The following is a 23,713-nucleotide window of genomic DNA, read 5'->3' on the forward strand; positions in this document are numbered from 1 at the left end:
GTAGGTTACACAACAATTTCAGCTTATCAGATGCGTACACCGATGAATAATGTCTCTGCTTCCTGTGTGAACCTGGCAAGTCCTCAACCACATACCGATCATTACCAAGAGATGCCGTGATTATGAATGGTCCTTTGTAATGTGGCTCTAATTTTCGTGAATGCCCGGTACTCATTGGTTCATTGTCGACGAGCACCAAATCATCTACATTGCATACTGTTGGTTTATTGTGCTGATTGTCATATTTGAGTTTGGCTTTCTGTCTTGCCTCGTTGATTTTGACTGCTGCCGTACGTCGGACCTCTTCCAAATCAGTATCGTTAACTGCACAGTGTTCGTCTTGTATTGCTAATAATATTTTGTTTTGTAGGACATCTCGGGGGGCGTAACCCAACAGTAGCTCTTGAGGTGTCTTAGTAGTAGTTTTGTTTTTCATTGAGTTTATTGCCCACTGTATTTCTCGTAACCTTTCGTCCCAACATCTATCTTCGGTGGTAATTGGCAACAGCATTGACAAAATTGTTCTGTTTGCTCGTTCTGCGTGTCCGTTTGCTCTGGGAGTACGCACAGCATTCTTGATGTGTTTTATACAGTTGTCGTTGCAATATTTCGTGAATTCTTTCGAAGTGAAAGCGGTACCTCTGTCTGTCACAATTCGTGCTGGCATACCGACGTAACTACTAACTTCGTTTATTATTTCTAGTACAGGTTTGGTGTTGGTACTCTTGACCGCTCGTATGACTGTGAATTTTGTAAAGGCATCAACTAAGACCAGCAGATGCTCGTTTCTCTGTTTACTTTTAGGGAATGGACCTAAATGATCTAAGTGCACTGTCTTGAACGGAATTGGTTCTATATCGTCGAAATGGTATTCCCCTTCTCTTCGCCCTCCTCGATCTTTGTTATAGGCGCATTCTACACACGACTTGATGTACGATTTGACATAATTCCTCATCCTTGGAAACCATAAATAACTCAGTAGTCGCTGGATAGTTTTGTCAACACCTAAGTGACCTGCATTATTATGACAATCATACAGAACTTTTGATCGAAGTGCCTTTGGTACAACCCACAATTTCGCACCTTCATATTTCTTGTACAATCGACCATTCTCAAGTATATATTTATCTAACGTTTTAATATCTTTTGACTTCACTTTATCGACTATTTGCTTGACATCAACATCCTGTATCTGCATACTAAATAACCAGTCCTGCTCGTCTATACCTGTTTTCAAGACACACGAGGACGCTTCGTCCACTTCACGCGATGCTTCTACTGGGGACCTACTCAACGCGTCGACATGTTCCATCCGCTTACCGGAACGATGCTCTATTTTTATGTCGTACTCTTGCACTTTGAGCCACCAGCGCGCTATGCCGGGATGAGCTCTTTCTTGGCCATTGCTGTTTTGATTGCATTGCAGTCGGTTATTACAGTAACCTCTTTCCCGTAGACATAATATTTAAAACGCTCTAATATTTCCACTACTGCAAGAGTCTCCAACTCGTAACTATGATACTTTTTCTCATTTTCGCTCGTGGATCGACTAAAATATACTACCGGCTTCCAATCGTCTTCTTCAAGTTGCAATAACACGCCAGCTAATCCAATGGAACTTGCATCGGAATGGATCTCATGCTTGGCTTCAATTCTATATGACGTCATCACCGGTTTGGACACCAGCGCCAACCTCAGCTCATCGAAAGCCCTTTGCTGTTCTTCACCCCATCGAAAATTTTGTTCCTTACAAAGTAAACGTCGCAGTGACTCTGATTTAATGGCATACCCTGCCACGAACTTTCTAAAGTATCCACTCAACCCCAGAAATTGTCGTACTTCAGTTACATTCTTAGGTATTGAAAAATTTGTAATAGCTATTGTTTTTGCTGTACCTGGACTAATTCCGCTTGGAGTTAATGTATGGCCCAAGAATTCAATTGTTTCTTTTGCAAACTCGCATTTCTTCAAATTCAAAGTCAAATTAAGCTCTCGTAATGCATCAAGTACACGCCTCAATTTGGCCAACATTTCATCGACAGTTGAACCCCCTATCATAATGTCATCCATGTAGTTCACCATATTTCCATTCTGTGTTCGTTCTTTTACCTTTGCCATCAAGCGTTGGAAGACTACTGGGGCATTCTTTAGCCCAAACGGCATTCGTTTAAATTGATACAACCCCTCTGTGGTTACGAACGCAGTATATCTACGACTATCTGGATGTATCGGTATCTGATAATACCCACTATTCATATCTAATACTGTGAAATATTTATAACGTTTTGCTTCATGAAGCTGTGCTTCAATATGCGGCATTGGATAAATTTCTTTTCTCATAATCTCGATTCTCCATTTTTCTTTTTCACGAGTACAATTGGACTCGCATATTCAGATTCTGACATTTCTATTATATCGTTAACTAATAACTCTCTAATCATCTGTTGAACCAACACTTTCTTCGGCTCTGGTATACGGTATGGGTTTTGTGCAATAGGTACATTAGTATCTAACTTAATTTTCATGGATAATGCATTTGTCTGTCCTATCTCACTGATATTATTTGCAAATATATCATTGTACTCGTTCAACAGTCTGAATAGCTTTCCCCCCTGCGCACTTTCAAGTTCTCCACATATTATTTGATTTTTATTTATAACTTTGCGTTCAGATACCGTCGTTTCTCGATTTTCCGCGATCGGTAGATATTCGAATTTCAATTGTCCACTGTTTATGTGCGCGACAATATTCCGATTGAAAATCTCTTTTCCAAGCAATACATCTGACGTTAACAACTCGTCATCCACTATATATAGTATTACATTTACTTTTACACTGTCAATTTTTATTTCAGTTTTCATCAACTCACTTGCATACCGCGCACCTCCACATATGCCCTTTATTTTTAACACGCAAGGCTCTGTTTCAATTTCGAATTTATCAGCACATGATTTCCGTATCATGCTGCATTCACTTCCTGTGTCCACGAATGCTTTTATTGCTTGATTTTTAACATACACCAGTTTAATACAAAATTCCTCATCGCACTCGACTTTACGGTTTGTCATTGTAGAATTTCTCTTATTACGCTCCACAGCCTCAACCTTCGGGTCAACTTTCTGACCATCACCATACTGCGCTTTTCGTAGTGGCTTAGAACATCTGGTCGCTATATGACCTTCTTCAAAACAATTATAACACTTTATCTTACTTTTATTCTCAGCGCTACCTTTATTCCCGTCATTATTCGTGTTTCTATTTTTGTTTTGTTCAAACTTCAAACCTGGAGTACTATTACGATTTTTATCATACTCGTCAAGCGTTTCGCGCAAGTGTCTCATCGAATCAAATCGCATTGGAGCAATTGCCGTTTGCAGTTCCCGATTTCGTAATCCGTTCCGCGTATATTTTATAATCGCTGATTCACTCAAATTATATCGCTGCCCAATGGCACTCATACGAAAACAATATTCCACGACTTTTTCATCAAATTTACGCACCGAACTGTTCATTTTGTAATGTATCTCTGCCTCGTTTGGCTTAGTACCGAATTCTTCTATTAACCTTTCCGCGAAAATTGTCCAATTCGAGTAACACTCTGGTGAAGCATCTAACCATAGTTTGGCAACACCTTTCAACTTGCTAAAAACTGCTAGCATTAAACTTCTTTCGTTCCACTGATAGGCACTATGCGCTTGATTAACACGTTCTACAAATTTTTCAACCGGCAAAGAAAGTTCATTCGTTGGATCAAAGGTAGGTAAAGTTTCAGCAATCTCTTTCACCGAACACCTTGCACTCGAAGAATCTACCATTGATACCGGGGTAGTTGCAGTTTCTACACTCGCGGCCGTTTGTTCTACACTTGGTCGTTGCTCACGGCTTTGTTGTTGCAACAAAGTAGTGATGCCTTGCATCATTTCCCGCAACTCGTTAATTTGCTCTGGCATTGTACACCTTTCGTCCATATTTATTTCGTCACTGTTTTCAAAATCGCATAACCGCTGGACTAGTTCTGCCTTAGAACCAGTCGTAGGTTTTTCCCGTTCACGCAGCAGCGTTTTAAGTTGTTCCACTCTTAAATTCACTATTTTCGGCATTTTCCCCGCACAATATGTACATTCGTACACGCTTGCACCACTCGTTTTTTTGTATATCTGCTTGTTCCTTGCTCCCTTTCAACTCTCGCTTTCCACACATTAACACGCACGTATTAATCTGCTCATAGTTTTTTTCCCACGACCGTCGCATGTATTTTATACACTACGCCATATATGCATGCATCTTGCCAACGCGCATAACAAAGCACGAATTTATGCGCATTCATACAAAAAATAGGAGTCAGTATCCCACTTCTGACCTGAAAGGAAATGGCCTTTCGAATTTTCTTTATTTCATAAACGTTTTATTCAGCTCTTCGACATTTAAAAACTAAAATATTTTTAGTGACAATTTCAAAAATTAAATCTTCTCCGGCCTTAAAGGAATGGCCTACTGAGTTTTCTTACACATGCAATCCGAAATGGTATGATATTAAGAATCATTTATATACAGGGCAATCAGCTACTGATAGGCATGACATTACTGCAAGAGTGTTTAGACGAAAGCTACAGTCTCTAATGGATTTCATTGTAAAACATAAGTAAAGAATGGCAAAAAAGAGGCTTGCCTCATGCGCATATTTTGATTTGGTTAAAACAAAAACTAACCAGAGATAAAATTAATCATACTATATGTGCTGAAGTTCCAGATATAAATGAAGATCCAGAATTACATACTACTGTAACCAAAAACATGATTCATGGACCGTGTGGTACGTTAAATCAAAATTCTCCATGTATGGTTGATGGTAAATGTTCAAAAAACTACCCAAGGCAATTAATTGCTGAAACAATGACTGGAAATGATGGATATCTGTTGAAATAATTTGTATATTTTAGTTAAATGGCAACATTATTTCATTCTCTTTAGACCTTCTGTCCTTCAGTCTTTTCTCAAGCTTATGCATGCAAGTAGGCTTTGCATATCAGTCTTGCTTTTGCCGTTACAAATAAAATACTGAATTGTTCTTTCACACGAAATCACGCGTTTTATTCAAAAGGTTATGGGCCCAGATCCCATAGGTCGCGCGAATTGCTAAATATCAATAATTGGTTCATATTAATAATTAACAAAAAAGAAAACGTATTATTTTATTATAATGTCTTCGGAAAGTGACATCAAAATTGAAAAACTGCAAGATAGCTCACAGTGGCTGACATGAAAGTTTCAAATGGTACAAATTTTGGAAGCTGGTGACATGTATGGTGTGGTCAACGGAGAAGAGCTATTGCCCAGGACAGGTGAGCAAGAACAAAAGAATTGGCGTAAAATTGATGCTAGAGCTCGCCGGACAATAAGTACAGCATTGGGAAAACAACCGCTTATGCAGATTCTTAACTGTGTTCGTGCGAAGAGTATGTGGGATACACTCAAAAGTGTATACGAGCAAACATCAACAGCGAGTGTTTTGTTTTTGCTGCAGAAGTATTACAGTTATGCAAAAGATACAGAAGATGATATTGCAACTTTTTTGTCGAAGTTAATGGATATTGTACAGCATCTTCGTGATCAGGGCGAAACCATATCAGACTCGATGATTATGACAAAAATTTTAACTTCGTTGCCTGCGGAATACAATCATTTCCATAGTGCTTGGGAATCGGTGCGTTCATCTGATCAGAATTTGAACACCTTGAGAGCCAGACTAATGGCTGAAGAAATTCGTTTGAGCGCTCAAGAAAAAAATAAAGTAGAGGCGTTTGTAGTCAGGCATCAGAATCGGCAAAATACGAAGAAGCAACAAAGTAAAAGCAGCAGAACAACAACAAAAGGGCATGTTTTAAATGTGGTTCTAAAGAACATTTTAAACGGGACTGTCCGCAAATGGCAAAATCCGCAAAGAATGAGACTCTACGTAAAAATGTCGAAGCGCTGGTGCAGAGAACATTGATGAATAGAGAAGTCTCACGAGCTACGAATAGTGTGAGTTGTCAAAAATGAAGTGAAACCGCGAACACTATTTCACCTCGCTTAACTCGACAGCGGGGAAGTTCTTAACAGGGCTGATTACACTGAATTATTTACAAGTACATTGGCTCTGCTCAGTTTTTGGTTTCTGTATGAAATCAAATTGACGAATGCCGACGGCATTTTGCAAGGCATTTGCTTGTGCATTTCTATGTTCCCTTGATAAACGAAAATTTATTCAATTTATATTTTCAAACAAATATAACCAAATAAAGATTTTTAACAACATTTAAAATCAAAGTAACTTTAATGTTTGTTGCTTTAATTTTAAAAGAAAAATTTAAACAAAATACATTATAAAACGACCTCACATTTTGTTGTGCGCGTTTTAGTAAATTTGATGAAAATTTTTACTAATTTTTCGAGTCGAAATTAATTTTAGACAAGAATTCAAAGTGCATATTGATGAATATATGTATAATATATGTACATATGTATATCAATATATGTATATATACATAGATCATGATAGTTATATTTGTGCAAAAGTTCAATTGCCTCTTCAATTCTTATATTGTAGTATTACAAATGTATGTGCACACGCACTGCAGCTGCAATGACCTATCTCACGACGCATTGCCTTATCATATTTATGTACATTTATGCATTTTTTGTTCCTTTGCCAAACGAATTTTTTTTCAATTTACATATGTATTTTACAGGGAATAATTCATATATGTATGCATTTTATAGATAGTATAAAACTTTGAAATTTAAAATAAATAAAATAAAACTTCAAAGAAACATATTTGCATACCTATGTATATGGGACAACTAAGTTCTATTGCATCTTTAATAAATATAGTGTTGCACGCATATGTATGCACTGAAGCAACATGACCTACCTCACGAACATCGCCTTATCATATTTCATGCAATAATTAGGGAGTAAATATTCGAATGATCGAATTCCTGCAAATGCTAAAACAACGTCTTCTGCATATGCATCGACGTACGTGCATGTGCGTATATGCACACTTGATGCCCTAACTATATCTATGTACGTTCAATTGATCAAATCAAAAAATTCTGTATACAAAACGCTTCATTACCAGGCGCACAGGAAGATGGCATATGCAAATATAAATATGTGAATTGAATTCAAGCAAATCAATGCTTATTAATATACACATATGCATGTACATACAACCACACACACAGGGCACTCACTTTATTCCTCAAAATGCGTATGTCGTCCAAGCTAAAATTCTATGCCTAGCGACTACAAGAACAAAATGCAGTCTTAGGCGCAGGCGTAGTGGCCATCATTCTAGTTGACATAGCGCTGAACAGTCGCAGCGGCGCCGAACAGTTTCAACTATTGTACTGTGCAACAAAAATTCATTGATAAATTCGAGCTCATAGTTCTAAGAGCAAGTACTTTCATTCATAAAACGAGCCGCCCATATGCCAATTTTCTCGACAATTCGAAAATAGTCAATATTGGAATATTTCGCGTAGAATTATTTGCCAATATTTGATAAATCTTGAATTTTTGTCAAGTCGAGTGCCCGCGGCTTCGTACATATGTATGCATCAATATATGTACGTAAATATGTGTATATGTACAATGCTGTGCCTATGAATATGCGCTGCGCCATGAGTGCGCGCTGGATTTCTTGAGAACTTTACCGTTTTATTTTGAGCTGTCGCTAGTGAGCATACATACACACAGCATATACATATGCGCATATGTATATAAATTCACAAATTCACAAATTTACATTTGCATATGCCATCTTCCTGGTAATGAAGCGTTTTCTATAGAGGATTTTGACTCAGTTGAAGCAGAGAATGTTAATGCAATGAGAAGGTGCAAATGTTACTGTAAGCTTTTTTTAGTACAATTGAGATTTGAAAGATTTGAAGTAAGGGAATTTAGCACACCGAGTTTATAGACACCTCACTGACTTTTGCCCACACAAAAATTAGAAACACCACACATCTTTCACTTCAACACACAACACATTTCTCACCTCGACATTAAACCAATTAAATTTTTACTATTTTCATATTTTTGAAATAATAAGCGAATACGTAAAATTGATTACATAATTTTTTTTTTTCAATTACATTAAAAAAAACGATTAAAAAAAAAAAATTATAAAAAAAAGTTTGCGCCGGGAATTGAACTCGAGTCTAACATGTGGCGAGGAAAAATAGGCGGTGTGTTTATTTCTTCGACTGCTTATTTTTTACCATTTTGTTACTTTTGAAATGATAAGCGGATACATAAAATTTATTACAAATTAAAAAAAATAAAAATAAAAAAAAAATTTAAACACAAAAAAAAAAAAATTTCCACCGAGAATTGATGGCGAGTCACGTGGGGAGGATAAATACGCAGAGCGTTTATTTCTGCGCCTGCGTTGTGAACAAAAGGTTTTGTGCATGCGCGCGAAGCGAATAAATTTTAATAAAGTTCTGAAAGTAATTCATGAAGCTTTTCATTACACACATATGTACTTAAATGAACGTACATATACTTTACATGTAAAGAAATGATGGTATATGATAATATACATAAGTACATAATATGTATGTACATGTCAATAGGAGGTATTTGCATTCAGAAAAAAAGAACGGTTTAAGATAAATCAACACTTATTTTATATTGTATGTCAATTTATAGTTTATGTATTCGACAGCATTTACATACATATGTATGTATGTACATTTGTATATGAAAAACAATAATGCACAAGCGCAAGAACATCATATCACATATGCAAGTATGCCCAAATAACCTTGACTTATGTATGTACACATGTCATAGCACATCACATTCTTACAAGAAATCAAATACACATACGCACTAGTGAACGAGTTTCTTTCTAACAAGTGCAAAAACAATTCTGCTCTATGTATGTATATATACCTAGTTTATGTCCTAGCATATATACATACATACATATACGAGTATACCTACTTGCCTTCTAAACTTCCTACAAAATAATTGTATTCATATGTTACTACATCCATGCACGTTCATACATTCATGCATATATGCGCGAGCACAGCGCTCCCTTCTTGCTTCCGTGTACTTTTGTCTTTCACCAGTCGATATTCCTAATATTATACTTACAAAAACACAATACTTTGATAGACGCAAAAGCAACAGCAAGCGCAACGCGATGGCCGCTTTGCCACCACAAATTCTAAAATGTTCTAGAACACAACAAAAACACATACCTCACATGCGCATGTCGCCCAAAGCTAAAATCTAAGCCTAGCGACTACAAAAACAAAATACATTCGTAGACGCAGTCGCTGCGGCCATGATTCTATCAGCGACGGTGCTGAACAATTTAGAACAAAAACAAAAAGTTCATTCATAAGTTAGAGCTCATATTTCAATTTCATTCATAACGAGCCGCCCATATGCCAATTTTCGCGACCATTCGAAAATAGTCAATATTGGAATATTTCGCGTGGAATTATTTGCCAATATTTGATAAATCTTAAATTTTTGTCACGTTGAGTGGCCGCGGCTCCGTATGTATGTATGCACCCTTATATGTATGTAAATATGTCTTCTAACTGTGCGACAGTCGCGAGTTAATGCGACTTCCAGCGAATCACACATTGCTGTCCGCAAAGCCGCATATATGTACCTTATGATCAGAAAGTACCGGGAATGTTTAAATTAAACAAAACAGAGTTAAATTTAAGGCAAATTTATATTATCTCCTTCAAAATATGACCCGTCTGAAGCAACACACATGTGCCAACGTTTAACCCAGTCCTCCAAACACCCCCGGCAGGCCGATTTGTATTCTCTTTGATCAGTGCGATGGCGCGTTATCATCACGCAAAATCCAAGAATTGTTTGCTCACATTTCCGGCGGTTTGTAACACACAGCATCTCTCTAAGGTTTCAAAACGGATAAATAATATTCTCTATTGACTGTCTGGCCCGATGGAAGGTACTCATGGTGGACTATGCCTTGGCAATCGAAGGAAACAGTCAACATCACCTTCCCGGTTCTTTTTGCTCATAGGGTATACATATCCCATCTTTTCACTGACGGACAAGAAGACGGTCGCAGTTGTTGTTTTTTATATGCATACATTTTGCGTTCGTTGAAGTTTGTATATATTTGTATACATATGCGTGTATGCGCGTTTGGCTTTCTGGATGCATCCATGGATATTAGAATATTTTCTCATCAATATGTGTATGTAAGTAGTTCAGATTTGACTAAAGGGATTAAATATAGGAATGCATATTCATATGATTGCCTTTATGGCTGTTTTACATATAAATTAATTCAAAAGAAGTATGAATAATGTTATATAGAAAATAAATTTCTAAATAACAGGTATTAGAAAAACCTGAATACACTATTTTAAATCAATTCTAATTAAACCAAATATAAAAAATGAAATAAAAATATCGAACAAAAAACTGTGTACAGGACTTGAACCTGAGTCAAATATGGGACGATATACTGCATACACAACATGTCTTTCACGATTCCGCTAAACTACAATTACTAATGAGCTTTTCTAAATCACTCATTTATTCGATTCGCAGTTTTATATGCACATATTCTGCGTTAGTTGAAAGTTTGTATGCGTAATTATATGCATATGTATGTGTGTTTGCGCGTTTGGCTTTCTGGACGGATATTAGAATGATATTTTCTCATCAATATAATTTGGATTTGATGAAATAGATTATAGACATATGTACATATTTTCTGTTTTGATTGATTTATATAAAAATCAGGTCATATCCAGTATGAACTATTTTATACCGAAAAGAAATTTCCATTTATAAAATACAAAAAAAACAGTATTTTAAAGAAATTTTAATTAAAATAAACTCAAAAATTTTACAAACTTTCCTGGTTTGAATTGTAAAAAAAAATGTGCAAGAAAAAAAATATGGCTTCAGGACTTGAACCTGAATTAAATACGTGCCAAAAAACAAAGCGAATAATTCCGCCGACTTTAGCTTCTGCACCACAAACTAACTGCCGCGCGGCCTTCTTAATCGCAAATTTATTCGCTTCGATTTCCTTAGTAGTGTGCCGAAAAATCTTATGAACTTCCTCAGTAGTTTGGTAAACGCAGAAAATATCTGAATTCCTGTCCTAGCGTGGTAAGTAAATATAGAAACCCTCCACTCGCGTCACTCGCGTGGTAAATATCTGCAATTCCCACCTCGTGAGGAAAGTTGAATTTGAAATTACCTTAGTTTGAATCTACAAATTAGAACTCGAAAAAAGCTCATTTAACATTTGCTCTTTCTCATTGCATTAACATTCTCTGGTTGAAGGGATTCAACAAAGTTTTACAGACACCAGACAGACAGACATAACATATGTATATAATTTTGGATGATTTGGAAAAATTCAAATATATAGGTCATATTAAAAAGCTACCTAACATTCTTTGCTTCTAATCACCAACAAATTCTTATCGACTGCTGCTAAATTTACATAATTCAGCCCCTCACTGTTAATTTTTGTTGAAAAATGTGTCTATGGTGAAATTGTCTTCGCGAGACGAGTACCCCTCGAAAATGAACACTTTCCTGTCATTAAGACTTCTCTATACATCAATGTTCTCTGGCTGGTGTGTGGAGAAAGTGTAACGGGTAAGCAAGACAGCTGGGTACTTGATTCGGGTGCAACCTATCACATGAGCAAGCGGCGAGATTGGTTCACTACGTTTGAACAGTACAATGATATGGTCAAAGTTGGCGATGGGCGTGCTATTAAAGCAGCAGGAAAAGGTGACATCAATGTTTTAGTTAATGACGGTCAAGAATGGATGCAGAAAGTTTTGACAAATGTGCTTTACGTGCCGGACATTACATATAATTTGTTTTCACAAACAAAGGCGCTAGATCGTGGTTTTCATTTTCGATGGGATAGCGGTAACTGCAAATTCGTTAGAAAAGACGGAAGTACTGTTGCAGTGGGAGTTCGTCATGGAAAATTGTTTCAAATGCTGATCAAGGTTCCGGAGATTAGCATGGTAAATATTTCGGTAAGTGAGAAGTTAGCTTTGCGTAAGTGGCATAATCGACTGGGTCATCAGAATTCGACACATGTTAGGCAGTTCCTCAAGAGCTCCAATGTAGATTTCATTGAAGAGGAATTTACGTGCGAAGGATGCATACTGGGCAAGCAACATAGAGGCAGCTTTAAATCGCGTGAAGTGAAGTCGAAAGGCTGTGGATAACTCTGTTTTGCGGTCCAATGCAAGAAAAATCGATCGGCGGGGCTAGATATTTTCTGCTTATTAAAGATGACTATTCACATCTACGTTTCGTGTATTTCATGAAAGAAAAATCAGAAGCACCTGGTGCTATCAAAAGTTTTTTGATGCAAGCTGAGAAAATGGATCAAAAAATGATCAAGCGAATGCGGACAGACAATGGGCTTGAGTTTGTCAATGATAAGTTGACTAAGATTTTTAATCAGTTTGGAGTTAAACATGAACTCACAGTACCGTACACGCCGCAGCAGAATGGTGGTGCAGAGAGAGAAATGCGAACAGTGATGGAAATAGCACGGACGATGCTTTACGCAAAAGAAATGCAGCTTAAATTTTGGGCGGAAGCAGTCAATACGGCAGTATACGTTTTGAATCCTACGGTAACCAGTACGGTGGCACAGAAAACGCCATATGAATTATGGTATGGGCAGCCTGCAAAATTTAATCATTTGCGAAGTTTTGGTGAAGAAGTTTACGTCCATTTACCTAAGGAAAAGCGGCGCAAGTTGGATGCAAAATCGTGGAAGGGAATTGTCATCGGGTATGCTGACAATCACAAAGCTACTAGAGTTTGGAACCCAAAACATCAAAAAGTGGAAATTTCGTGTGATGTGCAACTCCTTCCGGAAACAGTGACGTTTAAATTGCAAACAGATAAAATGCAAGAAGAACGCTTTGAAAACTTGCATGACGCTGAGAAGTGTCAAGAAGAAGACACACAAGATAACGACGTTGAGATAGTTGACAACGATGATGCGGTAAATGTAAGCAACAAGAATAACAACGATAGAAGTTGTATAGCTAGTCGTCTACGCAGCAGAACAACTGCACAACATACGGCGGCTATTATGATATGTCAGGAGCCTAAATCATTTGCGGAGGCTATGCAGTCTAACGAACGCGAAAAATGGCAGCAAACTATGGATGATGAATTTGACTCATTGATCGAAGATGGAGCGTGGACACTGGTTGAAAAAACTTCAAATCAGAAAATCATTGACAATAAGGGGGCTTATAAACTCAAACAAGATACTGAAGGGAAAGTTGAACGCTACAAAGCACGTTTGGTTGCACGGGGTTTTACTCAAGAGTATGGCGTTGACTACGAAGAAACTTTTAGTCCAGTGGCAAGATTTACTTCTATTCGATGCATTTTGGCTATGGCAGCAGTTCGTAAAATGCATCTTATGCAGTTTGACGTAAAGACGGCATTTTTGTATGGCGACCTAAGCGAAAACGTTTTTATGCAACAGCCGAAAGGGTATGACGACGGGAGTGGCCGTGTATGCAAACTGGCAAAAAGTTTATATGGACTCAAGCAAGCGTCACGCAGCTGGAATAAAACATTTACAGATTTTCTTCAACATTTTGGGCTCAAGATGTCAAGTTACGATCCATGTGTTTTTTCGCACAATTCTGAAGATGGGTGTTTGATTTTGGTAATCTACGTTGATGATGGTCTAGTTGCAGCAACAAATAGCGAGCTCATTACGGAGCTCATGAAGCATCTACGGAAATTCACCGCGACGCTGATGGTTCAATTTTCATCGGTCAAAATGCTTATGCCAACAAGGTAATTGCAAGGTTTAATATGCAAAATTCTTCTTTTGCAGTCACACCTGCTGACAGTGAAGTTGTCACCTATAAATCAATTGATTCAATCACTACTCCCGACGATGTAGTGAATTATCCAATTGAATTTTTGAATTCACTTAATTTGCCTGGCTTGCCACTACATCGTTTGCAATTGAAAGTCGGCGCAGTGATCATTATGTTGTGAAATATCAATCAGCCGAAACTATGCAATGGGACAAGATTAGCAGTGAAACGTACAATGAACAATGTAATTGAAGCAACAATTTTGAAAGGCAAATTTAAAGGTGAAGATGTTTTGATTCCGCTCATTCCAATGATTTCAACAGATTTGCCTTTTGATTTTAAGCGACTTCAATTTCCCATTCGCCTTGCTTTTGCTATTACAATCAATAAGTCTCAAGGTCAAACACTTCAATTATGTAGATTTGACCTAACTTATCCATGATTTGGACATGGGCAACTGTATGTAGGACGTTCTCGAGTGGGGAAACCATCGTTACTTTATATTTATACACCGCATGAAAATAAAACCAAAAATTTTGTGTATAAGAAGGCTTTAGAATAAGTTGTTAGTTTACAATCATTAGAGTAAGTCACTAAAATAAATAAAACATTGTTATTAGAATAAGTTACAAAATAATGGCCGAGCATGAATTAAATGATGAAACAAGAAAAAAACTAAGAAAACTTTTCATTTATATTTTTCTTTCACCCAGCGAAGCGGGTGAGGGTCCGCTAGTTTATTTATATTTTTTTCATTAGAATTTCACGAATTTCCAAATGTTAGCTAATCATCTACTCATTCGGCTATGACGGCTATACAACAAACATAGCCAAATTTCACACTAGTACTTTTTTCACAGCAGCCATATTATATCGTTAAAATCGTTCAAATTAATCAGCACTGATGACGAAAACTCCTCATTTTCGTTAAAATTAATCAGCACTGACGACAAAAACTCCTCATTTTCGTTAAAATCGTTCAAATTAATCAACACTGATGACAAAGTCACCTCATTTTCGTTAAAATCGTTAAAATTAATCAACACTAATGACAAAAACTCTTGATTTTCGTTAAATGCGTTAAAAAGTAATCAGATTGATATGACAAAAACTTCTCATTTTCGTTATCATAAAATGTTTTATTTAGAAATATATAAAATTAATTTTTTTTGTTTTCAATAAAAAACTTTTACATACCAGTTCGGTGTTTCATCAACAGAGATTCGAGCTCACGATTTTTGAAATTTTAGCCAAGCAAATTAATAAATATGGCTGCCGGAGAGAAATGAGAGGCAGAGAGTGACATACAAGTATAAACAAATCATGATGGAAAGAATAATTAAATGGTGCCTATCGTGGTACCGTTACTTTCCTCTCAGCGAATTTGACAATGAGTGACGTCATATTAGCACCAGTATGGCCAGATTAACATTTTAGTAACTTGACTTAGCATTTTTTTGATTATTTCGTTTCGGAATTTTAAGTTCTTTCTTCATGACATTTTTCTAGCCTGTTCTAAATAATTTTTTAAATAAATGTGTTATGGTTACGTACAATTTAATTTATGAGTTTTAGTTAAGAGAAACTCTTTTGTTAAGAGAACGACTTTTTTCCTATATTAGAGGTTATATAACAAGATAAGGGACTTTTTCGTGAAAATGTCGGTATGGCTATCGCACTTTGTGACAATATAATAGATTTAACTAATAGGAAATATGTTCTAGTGGAAACCGACCCTGTTTACATTTATCAGGATAGAACTTTCTTGTATCACATATCTAACCTTTCAAAAATACTAGCGCCGTACGAAAGTATAATCATATAATTCAGAGAACCAACCTGAAACTAAAGTTTTAGTGAACAAAATCGAAACTCTGAAAAAGTCAACTCATTCCAAATATTTATAGACCCAAAAGATCATTAATTTTTCTTTGTTCCGTGTTAAAATTCATTACTGACACACCAGATAACGATGACCTTGAAGAAATCAAAACATCACTTAATATTCTAATATTTAGAAAATAATAATAAGCAAAGAACAATTAATTCACAGTTCGAAAGAATACTCGAAACACCTGATCCCAAAACTGTAACCGAAAACATTGTTATAACAGAAGTTTATAATGACCTCCAATCAATAACAAACACTATAAATTTTGCGAAAACTAATGATTTTTATTCTGGCACATTAAATTTGAAAGATGTGTACGATTTAATAAACCACGAAGAACTAGATCTTAGAATAATTAATATATTAGAACATATATAAAAGAAGGAATTATAACAATATAGAAATATCTTATCCTCGAAACTAAATGTAGCCTATTTAATTTATATCCTTTAGCACATAAGCATGTTAAAATTAATTTAGACCCTAATATCGCAAAAATATCAAAGAATATCCAAATGTATAACTTATATGAGTAACTTTATTTGTAAGTCGGAACCCTCTGACAATTATACTACAAAAGGATACATCATCCCATTGCGAAACAATCCATGAAAATAATGCTCCAGTCAGCATCCTAGAGAATGGATAAATTTTTACAGATTACCAGCACACTTGGAACAACATGCATATATCAGACCCTAAATTAATACACTTTAATGAATCTACAACCATCGATAATATCATATATTACAACCATGAACGACAACTCAGAGAAATCATGCACAATCAACACAGCGAACAACTTGAAGTACTCCGCATCCTTTCCTCAAACTCAATCTACAAATTCACCACTAACTCTCAACATTTTTGATACCTATTGAAGAAAACCCAGTATATTTTACGTTCTTTATCATAATGGGTTTCCTTACTTTAGTAGTCATCACTTATGGTATGGTACATTTCTGGCGATACTATGAAAATAGAAGAATTCTTCACAGGCAAAGACAAATTGACGAACTATACGAAATCGAAATGAACCGTCTTGAACAGAAAGTCGCAGCAGCATCATAGCGGGGATGATCCGTTTTAAGAGAGAGGAGAGTTAACGATGTTAGTACAAAGACACATACATATGTATGTATATAAATTTATACACCACATACATATATACACTTCACACATACATGCATGATCATTGTTTACAAACAAAATGCCAATAAACAAGAACCTTACAAGACAGTGCTGAGCACTTTCGACAAAAACTCCAACGCATTTACAAGTACCTATATTTTATTACCCTACAAGACAGCTGAATATCATATAAGATTCATATTATCATCATCACTGTCCTCATCCAACTACACATTTTCGATCTAGCCATGGGAAAGTTCTGATAGTTTCCCCTTGTCGGTGTGATATTCTATCTCTCTTTTACCAATAGCAATTCTTATAACTGAAAAATATATCTACTATGCTCTAAAGGCAAGAAAACTAATCATTTTTATTCGTACAGTGTAATAACTGCTGACAACTAAACTCCTCATTGTTGTCATCACAAACTTCTCAGCATCATACTTTCCATTTTTGTTATCAAAAAGTAATCGGCACTGATGGGCCAAACTACTCATTTTCGTTATGAAAAAGTAATCAGACTGATGACAGAAACTTCTCATTTTCGTTATCATTAGAGATTTAGAAATATATAAAATCTATATATATAAAATTTCAGCGGTTTTTCGCGTTGTGATGAACTTTACGGAGAATGGCTCAACCGATTTTAATCAAACTTTGCCACATTGAAGAGACACATGTGGAGAAGGTTTGTAACTATGTTTGGTTAAAATCTCCTTTACTTCTTCGTCAACACACAGTATACACGAGGCAGCGTTCTTTTTACGTGTGTGGTTGTTATTGTAAACGGCTGCATGGAGCGTACATTTTACTCACATATGTACAAGTTAACGCAGCAGTATTTATGCCTAAATTTTCATTCCATTACATACATTTCAATGGAATGCAAACATACATACATATACATATATTCATATAGCAGTGGCTGCACGCCTGCATTCGCACAGAATAGAAACATACAAATTAGCAGGCACAGCTGTAGCTGACCGCCTGCAATAATTAATCGTAACACAATGCTGCTGTGACTAACTTAACACTTTGCTTAAATACTTCTTCTTTACACCCACACTTCGGGATAACCGAAGCAAAACCATTAGCCTGAACCTGAACAGGTCGTCGCTAAAAACGTACTTAAGCATGGCCGTTTTCTTAGAAGATTACCAAAGGTTATCAGTAATAGTGCATAGTGAAAGTAAGTGTTAAAACTAACAAGAAAGTGTTTTATTTGGTAAAGTGTTCAAGTGAAGCAGTTTCCAGGCATCAACCAAAGAGATAAAAAAAGTGCGTCAGAAATATTTAAGAGAAGAGATTGTTTTCACATTTTCCAACGATATTTTCACGAAAAATTTACAAAATGTATATTAATTTTGCAAATGATTGATAACAAGTGAAACAGTGAATAAATGGTGTGAAAAATACACATATATAATTAATATTTTAGAAGTTTTTACTTAAGATATTTAAGAAAAGAGATTGTTTTCACACTTTCCGTAGATATTTTCAAGAAAAGTTTCAAAAATATATATTATTTTTGCTGATCATTTCCCATTTCTGTTCTGTGTAATTTTCATTTCAACGCGTGCTCACAGTTCAATTATATTTTTAAAAGATGGCGCTAACAGTATGTTAATTCGAATTCCAGTTTAAAAACAAGAAAAGTAGCAATCAAGAGCTCAGAGTGACATAAAGAAGACCACTTTGATTCGGTAAAAGAAATGCCAAGAGGACGTAATACACGTCACAATAGAAATGTGCAAAATCACAAACAAAATGAAAGTGAGGAAAATCATGCTGATAGATTAAGTCAACAAAGAGATCGTACTAGGTCACGTTCTCAAAATCGGCCAATAAATATCAATTCTGTAAATTTGAATCGTGCAGCATTTCAATATAATCCACATCTTGATTATTTTGATTTATTACACACACACAATGTTTTGGTGCAAAGTTTTAAAACAACAATCGGAAGATTATCATCTGATAATCATAAAATTAAAATTGATGCAAATAAAACGACTGCCGGCGAACATCGTGGAAGATACAATCAACCAACTTCAAGCAACGAGGTTGCAATTGTTATATCTGGAGATGAATTTCAACCAAGAGATATTGTTTTGCAAAGAAGAAATGATACACTGCAACGTGTTAATGAAACGCATCGAACATGTATCTTATGTTCTGTCGTGGTGAAGATGGTTATTCGATTGATATAAAACAAATAAACCCAGCAAATGGTCAAGAAACAAATAAAACTGTAAGCGCAATGAATTATTATGCATACAGAATCATGATAAGAGAAAACCAAGAGAATCACATTTTAAAATGTCGTAAATTATTTCATCAGTATATTGTTGACATGTATGCGAAAATAGAAACAGAACGATTGAATTACATTAGATTCAACCAAAGAAAATTGCGCTGTGACGAATATATACATTTACGAGATGCAATTAACAACGATACCAACGTTAATAACATTGGTCAAATGATAATATTACCTTCATCGTATACAGGCAGTCCAAGGCATATGCATGAATACGCCCAAGATGCAATGTGCTATGTCAGAAATTATGGTCGACCCGACTTATTCATAACTTTCACATGTGAAAGGAAATGGCCTTTCGAATTTTCTTTATTTCATAAACGTTTTATTCAGCTCTTCGACATTTAAAAACTAAAATATTTTTAGTGACAATTTCAAAAACTAAATCTTCTCCGGCCTTAAAGGAATGGCCTACTGAGTTTTCTTACACTCGGCCTCTCCTGACATACTGGTGCGACCCCGCTCAGGTTCCGTAGATTCTCCTGTAGTCTCATCTTCGTCTGTTTCGATGTCGTCGCATGGTGGTAGGTTACACCACAATTTCAGCTTATCAGATGCGTACACCGATGAATAATGTCTCTGCTTCCTGTGTGAACCTGGCAAGTCCTCAACCACATACCGATCATTACCAAGAGATGCCGTGATTATGAATGGTCCTTTGTAATGTGGCTCTAATTTTCGTGAATGCCCGGTACTCATTGGTTCATTGTCGACGAGCACCAAATCATCTACATTGTATACTGTTGGTTTATTGTGCTGATTGTCATATTTGAGTTTCGCTTTCTGTCTTGCCTCGTTGATTTTGACTGCTGCCGTACGTCGGACCTCTTCCAAATCAGTATCGTTAACTGCACAGTGTTCGTCTTGTATTGCTAATAATATTTTGTTTTGTAGGACATCTCGGGGGGCGTAACCCAACAGTAGCTCTTGAGGTGTCTTAGTAGTAGTTTTGTTTTTCATTGAGTTTATTGCCCACTGTATTTCTCGTAACCTTTCGTCCCAACATCTATCTTCGGTGGTAATTGGCAACAGCATTGACAAAATTGTTCTGTTTGCTCGTTCTGCGTGTCCGTTTGCTCTGGGAGTACGCACAGCATTCTTGATGTGTTTTATACAGTTGTCGTTGCAATATTTCGTGAATTCTTTCGAAGTGAAAGCGGTACCTCTGTCTGTCACAATTCGTGCTGGCATACCGACGTAACTACTAACTTCGTTTATTATTTCTAGTACAGGTTTGGTGTTGGTACTCTTGACCGCTCGTATGACTGTGAATTTTGTAAAGGCATCAACTAAGACCAGCAGATGCTCGTTTCTCTGTTTACTTTTAGGGAATGGACCTAAATGATCTAAGTGCACTGTCTTGAACGGAATTGGTTCTATATCGTCGAAATGGTATTCCCCTTCTCTTCGCCCTCCTCGATCTTTGTTATAGGCGCATTCTACACACGACTTGATGTACGATTTGACATAATTCCTCATCCTTGGAAACCATAAATAACTCAGTAGTCGCTGGATAGTTTTGTCAACACCTAAGTGACCTGCATTATTATGACAATCATACAGAACTTTTGATCGAAGTGCCTTTGGTACAACCCACAATTTCGCACCTTCATATTTCTTGTACAATCGACCATTCTCAAGTATATATTTATCTAACGTTTTAATATCTTTTGACTTCACTTTATCGACTATTTGCTTGACATCAACATCCTGTATCTGCATACTAAATAACCAGTCCTGCTCGTCTATACCTGTTTTCAAGACACACGAGGACGCTTCGTCCACTTCACGCGATGCTTCTACTGGGGACCTACTCAACGCGTCGACATGTTCCATCCGCTTACCGGAACGATGCTCTATTTTTATGTCGTACTCTTGCACTTTGAGCCACCAGCGCGCTATGCCGGGATGAGCTCTTTCTTGGCCATTGCTGTTTTGATTGCATTGCAGTCGGTTATTACAGTAACCTCTTTCCCGTAGACATAATATTTAAAACGCTCTAATATTTCCACTACTGCAAGAGTCTCCAACTCGTAACTATGATACTTTTTCTCATTTTCGCTCGTGGATCGACTAAAATATACTACCGGCTTCCAATCGTCTTCTTCAAGTTGCAATAACACGCCAGCTAATCCAATGGAACTTGCATCGGAATGGATCTCATGCTTGGCTTCAATTCTATATGACGTCATCACCGGTTTGGACACCAGCGCCAACCTCAGCTCATCGAAAGCCCTTTGCTGTTCTTCGCCCCATCGAAAATTTTGTTCCTTACAAAGTAAACGTCGCAGTGACTCTGATTTAATGGCATACCCTGCCACGAACTTTCTAAAGTATCCACTCAACCCCAGAAATTGTCGTACTTCAGTTACATTCTTAGGTATTGAAAAATTTGTAATAGCTATTGTTTTTGCTGTACCTGGACTAATTCCGCTTGGAGTTAATGTATGGCCCAAGAATTCAATTGTTTCTTTTGCAAACTCGCATTTCTTCAAATTCAAAGTCAAATTAAGCTCTCGTAATGCATCAAGTACACGCCTCAATTTGGCCAACATTTCATCGACAGTTGAACCCCCTATCATAATGTCATCCATGTAGTTCACCATATTTTCATTCTGTGTTCGTTCTTTTACCTTTGCCATCAAGCGTTGGAAGACTACTGGGGCATTCTTTAGCCCAAACGGCATTCGTTTAAATTGATACAACCCCTCTGTGGTTACGAACGCAGTATATCTACGACTATCTGGATGTATCGGTATCTGATAATACCCACTATTCATATCTAATACTGTGAAATATTTATAACGTTTTGCTTCATGAAGCTGTTCTTCAATATGCGGCATTGGATAAATTTCTTTTCGGGTATGTTGATTCACCTTACGATAGTCTACGCATAATCTCGATTCTCCATTTTTCTTTTTCACGAGTACAATTGGATTCGCATATTCAGATTCTGACATTTCTATTATATCGTTAACTAATAACTCTCTAATCATCTGTTGAACCAACACTTTCTTCGGCTCTGGTATACGGTATGGGTTTTGTGCAATAGGTACATTAGTATCTAACTTAATTTTCATGGATAATGCATTTGTCTGTCCTATCTCACTGATATTATTTGCAAATATATCATTGTACTCGTTCAACAGTCTGAATAGCTTTCCCCCCTGCGCACTTTCAAGTTCTCCACATATTATTTGATTTTTATTTATAACTTTGCGTTCAGATACCGTCGTTTCTCGATTTTCCGCGATCGGTAGATATTCGAATTTCAATTGTCCACTGTTTATGTGCGCGACAATATTCCGATTGAAAATCTCTTTTCCAAGCAATACATCTGACGTTAACAACTCGTCATCCACTATATATAGTATTACATTTACTTTTACACTGTCAATTTTTATTTCAGTTTTCATCAACTCACTTGCATACCGCGCACCTCCACATATGCCCTTTATTTTTAACACGCAAGGCTCTGTTTCAATTTCGAATTTATCAGCACATGATTTCCGTATCATGCTGCATTCACTTCCTGTGTCCACGAATGCTTTTATTGCTTGATTTTTAACATACACCAGTTTAATACAAAATTCCTCATCGCACTCGACTTTACGGTTTGTCATTGTAGAATTTCTCTTATTACGCTCCACAGCCTCAACCTTCGGGTCAACTTTCTGACCATCACCATACTGCGCTTTTCGTAGTGGCTTAGAACATCTGGTCGCTATATGACCTTCTTCAAAACAATTATAACACTTTATCTTACTTTTATTCTCAGCGCTACCTTTATTCCCGTCATTATTCGTGTTTCTATTTTTGTTTTGTTCAAACTTCAAACCTGGAGTACTATTACGATTTTTATCATACTCGTCAAGCGTTTCGCGCAAGTGTCTCATCGAATCAAATCGCATTGGAGCAATTGCCGTTTGCAGTTCCCGATTTCGTAATCCGTTCCGCGTATATTTTATAATCGCTGATTCACTCAAATTATATCGCTGCCCAATGGCACTCATACGAAAACAATATTCCACGACTTTTTCATCAAATTTACGCACCGAACTGTTCATTTTGTAATGTATCTCTGCCTCGTTTGGCTTAGTACCGAATTCTTCTATTAACCTTTCCGCGAAAATTGTCCAATTCGAGTAACACTCTGGTGAAGCATCTAACCATAGTTTGGCAACACCTTTCAACTTGCTAAAAACTGCTAGCATTAAACTTCTTTCGTTCCACTGATAGGCACTATGCGCTTGATTAACACGTTCTACAAATTTTTCAACCGGCAAAGAAAGTTCATTCGTTGGATCAAAGGTAGGTAAAGTTTCAGCAATCTCTTTCACCGAACACCTTGCACTCGAAGAATCTACCATTGATACCGGGGTAGTTGCAGTTTCTACACTCGCGGCCGTTTGTTCTACACTTGGTCGTTGCTCACGGCTTTGTTGTTGCAACAAAGTAGTGATGCCTTG

General features: G+C 36.6%; 1 protein-coding gene across 1 annotated transcript; it reads right to left on the reverse strand.

Moving 5' to 3' along the window:
* Positions 1 to 2,336: 2,336 nt before the first annotated feature.
* LOC128869850 (uncharacterized) lies at positions 2,337 to 4,100 on the reverse strand. The gene has a single exon (XM_054112452.1). The coding sequence runs from the start codon at positions 4,098 to 4,100 to the stop codon at positions 2,337 to 2,339; it is 1,764 nt and encodes a 587-aa protein (XP_053968427.1).
* Positions 4,101 to 23,713: the final 19,613 nt, after the last annotated feature.

Source organism: Anastrepha ludens, chromosome X, assembly GCF_028408465.1.
Source record: "Anastrepha ludens isolate Willacy chromosome X, idAnaLude1.1, whole genome shotgun sequence".
NCBI lineage: Eukaryota > Metazoa > Arthropoda > Insecta > Diptera > Tephritidae > Anastrepha > Anastrepha ludens.